This window comes from Octodon degus, unplaced genomic scaffold, assembly GCF_000260255.1.
Source record: "Octodon degus isolate 3935 unplaced genomic scaffold, OctDeg1.0 scaffold00009, whole genome shotgun sequence".
NCBI classification, from domain to species: Eukaryota; Metazoa; Chordata; class Mammalia; order Rodentia; family Octodontidae; genus Octodon; species Octodon degus.
In genome coordinates, this window is record NW_004524585.1 from 11194025 (window position 1) to 11203105 (window position 9081).

General features: G+C 44.3%; 1 protein-coding gene across 3 annotated transcripts in view; it reads left to right on the forward strand.

Annotated features, from left to right (window-relative positions):
• The window catches only part of Ipo9 (importin 9), a 53437-nt gene extending 46166 nt beyond the window's left edge, over positions 1-7271 (forward strand). For 2 of the 3 annotated variants that reach the window (XM_023707965.1, XM_004625344.3), the window contains 9 exons: positions 853-1001; positions 1446-1574; positions 2367-2642; positions 2929-3095; positions 4158-4291; positions 5143-5265; positions 5630-5734; positions 5949-6025; positions 6440-7271. In XM_023707965.1, coding sequence (XP_023563733.1) covers positions 853-1001; positions 1446-1574; positions 2367-2642; positions 2929-3095; positions 4158-4291; positions 5143-5265; positions 5630-5734; positions 5949-6025; positions 6440-6550 — 1271 coding nt within the window. In that variant the 3' untranslated portion in view covers positions 6551-7271. The remainder of the gene's footprint in view (positions 1-852; positions 1002-1445; positions 1575-2366; positions 2643-2928; positions 3096-4157; positions 4292-5142; positions 5266-5629; positions 5735-5948; positions 6026-6439) is intronic. The other variant, XM_023707960.1, reaches the window with a different exon arrangement.
• Positions 7272-9081: the final 1810 nt, after the last annotated feature.

A 9081-nucleotide genomic window follows, 5' to 3' on the forward strand; every position in this document is an offset into this window, starting at 1 on the left:
TGCTTTGCTTTGCTTGCTTTTCTTTTTTCTTTTTTGTTTGTTTGTTTGTTTGTTCTTTTTTTTGTTTAACTGAGGATCAAACTCATGACCTTGCACTTGCCAGGCAAGCACTTCACTTATTTCACTGAGCTTTCTCTCTGACCCTCAGTCCTGGTTTCACAACAACAAAGTCCTTAAAGATTTTCCTCAATGAGGGAAAAAAATATTTAGCCAGACATGGTGGTACTCATCTATAATCCCAGCAACCTCAGAGACTTCAGTAAAAAAACCAAAAGTTGGAGCTCAGCCTGGACAACTTAGTGACTTAGTAAAATCATATTTTAAAATGGGGTGAGGTTGTAGCTCAATGCGAAGGCTCAGTTCCCAGGACTACCTCAGAAGATGCAAATTTTGGTTTTACAGATAGCTATTAATGACTAGTCCTTCCCTTAATGAAAACATGTACACTGTGCACTAGCCATGGTGGTTCCCTCTAATCCCAGCACTCAGGAGGCTGAGACAGGAAGATATGGGCCAGCCTGGAATGCAGAACAAAGATCCTGTTGAAAAGAAGCCTGTAACATATGCTTCTTAGCATCTCTCTTGTTCTCTCAGGTTATTCATGTAGCACCCCTCCCAGTTAGGTCCCAAATATATGATACATAATCAGAGCAAAAGCTAACTTACATTAGGGCCAAACAACAAGCACTGTATGCCAGAATTAGACACACTCTTGGGGCTGGGGAGATAGCTTACTAGAATAAGCACTTGCTTGGCAAGCACAAGGGCCTGTTTCAATCCCAGTTCCACCAAAAAAAAAAAAAGAATTAGACATTCTCAAATGGGGATTCAGTGTTGCCTTCTCCACTTCAGATCCTGTCGTTGCTTCACTGGCTCAGGATATTTTCAAGGAGCTGTCTCAGATTGAAGCCTGTCAGGGCCCAATGCAGATGAGATTGATTCCTACTCTGGTCAGCATAATGCAGGCCCCTGCAGACAAGATCCCTGCAGGGCTGTGTGCGGTGAGTAGACATAGACCTGTGAGTGCCACCTGTGGGTCTCACCTAGCTGACAGGAAAAACTAGTAATAGCATTGGAAATTGATGGAGTAGAGCAATTTTGCTGGGATACTTTGTCCATGAAAACAGTGGGTACTTGTCTAAGGCTTTAAGAAAAATGGCTCTTCTGATTCTAGAAGTACACTCAGGAATTGATCGTAGTTGCAACATTACACAGCAACACTAAATATGTCACCTGGGAGTGCAATCCACTGCCCTGTACTCTTCATCCTCCATGGGCTAATAAAGTAGTAAACTACTGTTGGTTCCTTTTCTATGGAAACTGGCCTTTCATTGATGAGCCTTCTTCGCACTACTATGTGTGTCTGTCTACCTAGTAAGCATCATGGTTGTTGGGCATCTCCTAACCCAGAGGCAGTCCTGATTGTTCTTTCTTCTCTCCTACAGACAGCTATTGATATCCTGACCACAGTGGTACGGAATACCAAGCCTCCCCTTTCCCAGCTCCTCATCTGTCAAGCTTTCCCTGCTGTAGCACAGTGCACCCTTCACACAGATGATAATGCCACTATGCAGGTATCTAAGACATGGAAACAAAGGCTTAGAGTAAGCTGAGGAATCTGACGTGCTTTCCTGCTTTTTTCTCAGTTCCATATTAACCCAGAAGACCCTGGAAGAGTTGAGGTTACAAAAGCCAAACATTCTATACTTTGGTCCTTCATAACATTAAGGAGTACAGATACCAGGCATTCTGGTCATCTGTATCCGAGTATTGGTAATGCAGAAGAGATTACAAACATCTAAACTTGGGGTCATAAAGAGTTTCTGAATATTTCTCCTATTGATAAAGTAAGCCAAGTGATAGGCCTCGAGAGGTGAAGGATGCCTAAGTATTTTTCTCTTCCTTGGGTGAGTTGGTTACTTTTTCAGGACTTTATTACACTAATTAAAAGGATTGTAGGAACTTGCCAGTGGATATTGGCAGCTTGGAAGTCCCTAAGCAAACTGTGGTGTGTAAGATCTGTTTTATTCCTATAAAAACCTGTAGTACCCTCAATTACTGCTGCTCTATTTGAGAAATATTTCAGTGCCAGAGGTTAATTTTTGTAGTTAAACCTCAGTTTGATTGGCAGTCATCCCCTGTGGTCAGAAATAAAATTTTTTAAATAACTGGGCAGAAGGGGAGTTGTGTGATACATGTCTATATCTATAGCAGTAAATACTGGACTAAGTGGAATGAACCCACTGCAAACCCCAGAGGCTCTTGTGAGCCATTAGGCCTCTGAATAGTCTTTGCCATATAAGTTGAGAGCCTCATCGCATGTGTCTCCTGGTTGCTAATTTTGCTTGCCTCCTCTGTCTCCCCAGAATGGTGGAGAATGCTTGCGAGCCTATGTATCAGTGACACTGGAGCAGGTAGCCCAGTGGCATGATGAGCAAGGTCACAATGGACTGTGGTATGTGATGCAAGTGGTGAGCCAGCTCCTGGACCCCCGCACCTCGGAATTCACTGCAGCCTTCGTGGGCCGCCTCGTCTCCACCCTTATCTCCAAGGCAGGGCGGGAGCTTGGGGAGAACCTGGATCAGATTCTTCGTGCCATCCTCAGTAAGATGCAACAGGCAGAGACTCTTAGTGTCATGCAGGTAAGGAAGGTAGGGAGTTGGACTTTCCCACCCCCTGGATTATAGGGTTGCGAATTAGTATGTGTGCTTTGAATTGATTTTTCCTCTCACTGTCTTTAGTGAATAGTTAAGTAGAACTGGACCTGTCCTGGCCCAAGAAACATGGGCAAAGAAATCTCCATGTTCTCTTATCCTGTCCCTGCAGTGCATAGACTATTTCTTGACTGATGAGCCCTTTTTCCCTTTCATCTTCTGTGTCTGTGAAATTAATTTCCCTGAAGCAGATATCCTACTTGTTCTCTCCTAGTCTCTCATCATGGTGTTTGCTCATCTGGTACACACTCAGCTGGAACCTCTCTTGGAGTTCCTTTGTAGCCTTCCTGGACCTACTGGCAAACCTGCTCTGGAGTTTGTGATGGCTGAGTGGACAAGCCGACAGCATCTATTTTATGGACAATATGAAGGCAAAGTCAGGTAGGGCCCCATTTTTCTCTGAGCATTCTGTCTCTGCTCACATTTTTTTCCATCCCTGACTTGGACTGATAATTTTTGTTTATCAAACTACCCCTTGTAGTTTCTTTTCTCTTTCTTGCTGACCTGTGTACTTAAATGCCTCCCAAGAGTGCGATCACAGCTGTGTGTCACCACACTCATCTTGAATGGCTACCATCTTGAAATTCTCAAAAGATAATCAAGATAGTAGCCCATGTATTTCTGATGTCTACTGGCTGAGTCTTTCTGCCACAGATCCCATCTAGCTAAGTACTGCTAGTAGCTCATTCTCCTTTATAAAGCCAACCCTTTGAATCTTGGCTTTCTAACTTTATGGCCTAGACTCATCACCTTTTGCACTCTATGGTGTGGCCACCCATTGTAATGCTTGCCCACTCTAGCTTTGTTTTAACAAGAGCAGGATCTGTCTTGGTCACTTTCCCAGTGCTGAGGCATGATACCTGACACCTGCAGCTTAAAAGAAGAAAGGTTTATTTTGGCTCCCAGTTTTTAGAGATTTCAGTCAGTAGTCACCAGGCAGAAATGACATGGTGAAAATGCCTGGGCAGAGGAAAGCTGTTCTCATCATGTTGACCAAGAAACAAGGAGAAAAGAGAGGAGCTGGGAGGGAGATAAACCCTTCCAGTCACCCCTAGTGACCTGCCTCTTCCAGGCCCCACCCTCCAACACACACACTCAGCACTGAACTAATGTGCAGGGGCATTCTAGGTCTGAACTGTAACACAACCTCATTTAGGCCATCTCATGAATCCTAAATTTTATTTTCAGCTGAACTCACTTATCTCTCTTAATTATAAATGTGACTTTTGGGCCAGGGAGATGGTTCAGTAAAATAAGAGCTTGCCTGGCAAGTACAAGGGCCTGAGTTCAATCCCTGGTTCTGCCAAAAATCAATCAATTAATTAATTAAAATAAAATAAATGGGACTTTTATACTCAAAACATCTTAGGGAATAATGACTGATTTTCTTGGAGTGAAGCTGGATGGGTGGCCAGTTGACCTTTTCTGGCTCTTCCTTGCCAGCTCTGTGGCACTGTGTAAACTACTCCAGCATGGCATCAATGCAGATGACAAACGCCTGCAGGATATCCGTGTGAAAGGAGAAGAGATCTACAACATGGATGAGGGCATCCGTACCCGCTCTAAATCAGCCAAAAGTAGGTGATGCTGCCATTGCTCTGATCTTTGTAGGGTGTAAGGTACCTATGGTGAAGGGCAGGGATGTAATGTGACCTCTTGGTTGTTTTGTTTTGTTTCCGGTACCGGGGGTTGAACTCAGGACCTTGCACTTGCTAGGCAAGCACTTATTCTACTGAGCTATCTCCCTGGGCCTGAGCTCTTATTTTTTAAAACAGTGCTGAGCATGGTGGTGCATGCTTAAAATACAAGCTTTCTGGGAAGCTGATGCAGGACAATCACAAGTTCCAGCCCTACCTGCTCAACTTAATGGCTTAACCCATCTCAAAAGAATTATAAAAGGGGCTAGGGATATAGCTGTCCCCTGTATCATCACAAAAAAAGGGGAGGGGTGGAGTTGATAAACAGCAGAAAACTGTAAGTAAACAATGGATCAGGATATATATCATCCTGTTGGAAATTATCAAAAGTAGTTTCTAGCTCCAAAGATCTCCAGCTTCCGACTTGATTTTGGGGTCTTGACACCCATACCGACAGTGGTACTATCAGATAGTCTTTGGCCTATGGCTATAGTGATTTGTAGCAAAGCTTTTGTCTTTAGCTGTAGTTCAATATTCAACAATGATATTTCTCAAACTGCAGGCCATGGGAGCTGGAGAACTCAGTTCTATATTTGATTTCAGTTTTGTTCTTTTGAACTGTCATAACACCAGGCAGAATAAGGTTACTTTAGTAAGTAATTCCTTGGTGGCCAGATATAGTCAAAGATGGCAGAAAGCACCTGAGAAATGGTGAATTCTGGTTAGTAGCATGCAGGAGGGACAGGAGTCCAGTAAGTCAGACCTGAGGCCCTTTCTTCTTTCCTTCCCAGATCCAGAGCGCTGGACAAACATTCCTCTGCTGGTCAAGATCCTCAAGCTGATTATCAATGAGCTTTCCAACGTCATGGAGGCCAATGCTGCTCGCCAGGCCACCCCTGCAGAGTGGAGTCAAGGTGCACCAGGCCCTTACTCAGGAGATTTTTAATTTAGCAGATGAAGTTACAGAGTATCAATTTGGTTTATTGTCACTGACTTAAAAATAGAAAAAAAGCCTAGTGACTAGATAGACTAGGTCTACCATAAAATCAGAGGCTGGGGTTGGTGGGCAGGGAGAAGGCAAGTGCTTTGGTTTTCCTTTCTGAAAGATCTGGGTTCTTCCATTCAGACCCACTAGGAGGGTTTGGCCATTCCCGTTTTTCTCCTACTGGGGACTGCAGCCTGCATGGCAGAATACCCTGGGCCTATCTGTTCTAGCTGCTTGGGTGTGGGAAGGGAAAATGCATGCATATGCTTTAGCTGCTTCTCTTTTCCAAGTAGATGACTCCAATGATATGTGGGAGGACCAAGAAGACGAAGAGGAGGAAGAGGAGGATGGTTTAGCTGGCCAGCTTTTATCTGACATTCTGGCTACAAGTAAATATGGTAAGCAGTTTGAAAAGAGAACAGCTGTGGTAAATACATTTTCTCTGCACAGTGATGCCAGGAATGGGGTGCCCAATGAAGGGGAGAGGTGGGCCTACAAGGACGTTTCTTGGACTTTGGCCCCTTTTGCCTCGGCCATGCGGTGGTACATTACCACCTAGGGCTGATCAAGGGCCTCTGTCCTGACCTGCCCTGTGTTGGCTATGTCTAACAGAGGAGGATTACTACGAGGATGATGAGGAAGATGACCCTGATGCCCTGAAGGATCCTCTCTATCAGATTGATCTGCAGGTGAGGGTGTCCAGAGAAGAAATCTTGGAAGTGAGAGCATCCTAAGCCATGGAAACAGGAATATGGGTTTACATCCATTCATGGTTCTTCATGGCAGCCTCAGGGGTCCCATGCTGAGTGGCTGAGGGTTTTGGGGGGACTGGGACTTTTCACATTGTGTTTTATACCAGTGTTATAGCCCAGCTTCATGAAGCTATGTTATGAAGCTCCTCAGGGTGAAAGATGAGATAGAGGCTGGTAAATTCTTCAGTTCCTTATAGAGTGTGTCCCTGAGTTATATCTACAGTAGATCCAAGAATTCAAAAACCATCCCTCAGGAAGCTGGCATTCCCTCTACCACTGGTGGTTCTTACCCTACTACAGATGGGTGGCTCTGGGGACCCTCAGTAATGCCACTCTCATTCTTTCCTCTAGGCATATCTCACAGACTTCCTCTGCCAGTTTGCTCAGCAGCCTTGTTACATCATGTTCTCAGGCCACCTTAATGACAGCGAGAGGCGGGTTCTACAGACCATTGGCATCTAAACAGAGGAGCCTTTCCACACTTGCTCCTCCTCTTGGCCTGACCACAAACCATTTTGCAGCCCTCAGTGGCCTTGAGATGCACTTTCTTCTCAACCTAGGGTGACTTCCTGCCCCTCAGCCCTTGGCCTCTGCAGGGTGACATGACAACGGTTCAGACCAAGCTCACCTGTGGTGTTAACTAGGAATGCTGGAACAAGGAACATTTCTCAAAATCTCCATGAAGACACCCCATCTCTGGAACCTTTATTTTCTGCAGTTCTGTCCCATCTCTGTTCCCAGAGCCCTCTGCTGGCCAGTTCAGAAACTTTCATGCCCAGAAGGACTATGTTCATGGATTATTTTGCCCCACCTCAGGACCACAAGAAGTCATAATCATTTATGTTCTGAAGCAGACCTGTCTACTTTCATAGGACATCTGAAGTGTTCAGATAGGAACAGATAGGAATCCCCTTAACAGACCATCATGCTTTGCGCCCTCACCACCAATGCTTCAGGTTCCCCGCAGAGACAGTGCGAACAGCTAGTTCTAGCCCTTCCCATGGACTTCCCCTCCCTCTTCCTCCTGCAACACTAAGGCTCTGTGCAAGGGTGTCATCTTGTTTTTGCTTTATTGCATGACACAGCCCCTCCCCTGGACTGTTCCTGTATACACTTGCACACAAAATAAGCCAGATAACAATTGTTTTTCCTTTTTTAGAAAAAAAGGATTTTTTAAAAATTCCACCTGACCCAACTATATTTAATTGCCTCTCCCACACATTACAAGAATCTGTTACTCAAAGGTTGTCTCCTATCCCTCAGGCATCCTCTAAATTGGTTAAGTTATAGCCTTCACATTTGCAATGCATATTTTTCTAGGACAGTAAAATAATTTACGAATGAATTTAGTCTGCATGGTTTAAGGTGTCTCAGCACCTCTGCCTTCCAGTCCCTTTTGAAGGAAAGTAAAAATAGAAAAAGATTAGCTGGAGCCAGGTGTGGTGGACACCTGTAATCCCAGCACTCAGGAGGCTGAGGCAGGAGGATTGTTGCAAGTTTGAGACCAGCTTGGGCTACAAAGTGAGCACAAGGCCAGCCTGAGCTATATAGTGAGACTATTTATAAAAAAAAAAGATTAGCTAGAGCCTATTTTCATTATAATGTGTTTTGGCAGTTTAAAATAATTCTTAAAGAGAGCTGGCACTATTCAATCAAATATATTGAAGGAGTTGCAAGTATAGCATAATGGTGGAGTGCTTGCCAAGCATCAAAGTTCTGGGTTCAGTCCCCATCACTGGAGAAAAAAGAGAGTTTTTAAGGACAGTCCTTTAATTGGATTTTAGTCTTTTTGTATTCTAGAGTAGATGAGGATTGAAAAATCAAGCAGGGAGAAGTAATACCCACTGATCCCCTTTAATAGTGCCCATATATGGTGCCCCATCTCTAACAGCTATAAAACATTTCTTTAGAGTGATATTCTCATGAAAGGAATTGGTAATAAAATGAGGGTGCTTACTCTAGGACTAATAGAAGCCTGAGGTTATTGTAATCAGTAATGATTTCTTGCCACTAGGTGTCCCTAGCGATCAGTCCCTAGAATGAGTTAGGAACTAAGTCATAGTTGCTCACTGCCAGCCAGATTCTGAGGCTAATACTGCTTCTGCGCTTAGTTGGGAGAGTTAATACAAGGAAAATGATGGTAGTTCTAGCCAAGTGATGCCCAGAAAACTACAGTATGTCTTAGAGACTTCATAGTTGATTTCAAGGGAACAGTGTCACTCAGTTTGTTGCTCAAGGCAGTAGGTCATTCCACAAAGCTAAGTTAGCCATTGATTTTAGCAAAAGAGTGGTCTCATGCCAGCAGCCTTGGGATGCCAGGTTTGAGGTGACCTGGGACCCAACACTGGCTGAGAATGATGTAGGCCCCTTCTGAGCCTGACAATTAGAAAACCTAGTCTGTGCTTAGTGCCAAAAATGGTCCTACAGTCCTTGGCAAGAGGCTTCTCACCCTGCTGTCTGTATGATGATTTTTGAAGAAGGGCTAAGCCTCTTGCTTAAGTAAACTTAAATTCTGAGAAAAAGTTCCTATGTCCCTTGAAGGACCACCCCTGGCCAATAGGCACAGCTGTGGTTGAGAATGGAGAGTCTTAAACCCCTTGGCTTGCAGGTACTTAACGTTTCCAGAGCATTTAACTTTTACAGTAGGCACACAAGAGTGGACATTCCCATCCTATGAAAGAAGAGTTCAGAGAGATGTCCAGTGTCATCAGAAGGAAAGATTTTGGAGGCCAGTGGTGTGGCAGAAAGTTGAATCTTGTTCTTTTGTCTGCTGTCTTGCCAGGGAGAACTAGTTTCAGTCTGAAAAGGACAGACTAACTGGGTAGAGCTCAAGATGAAGACCTGTGAGGTAATAAGATCCTCCAAGTTTCTAGCTGGTTAACAGCAGCTAAACACCAATAGGTTCCCAGGAGTTGGTTGAGCTCTTCTTGGAAAGACTGAAGGGGAAATGGAAGAAACACTAGAAGACTGAAAAGCAGATAAAAGGAGTTGTT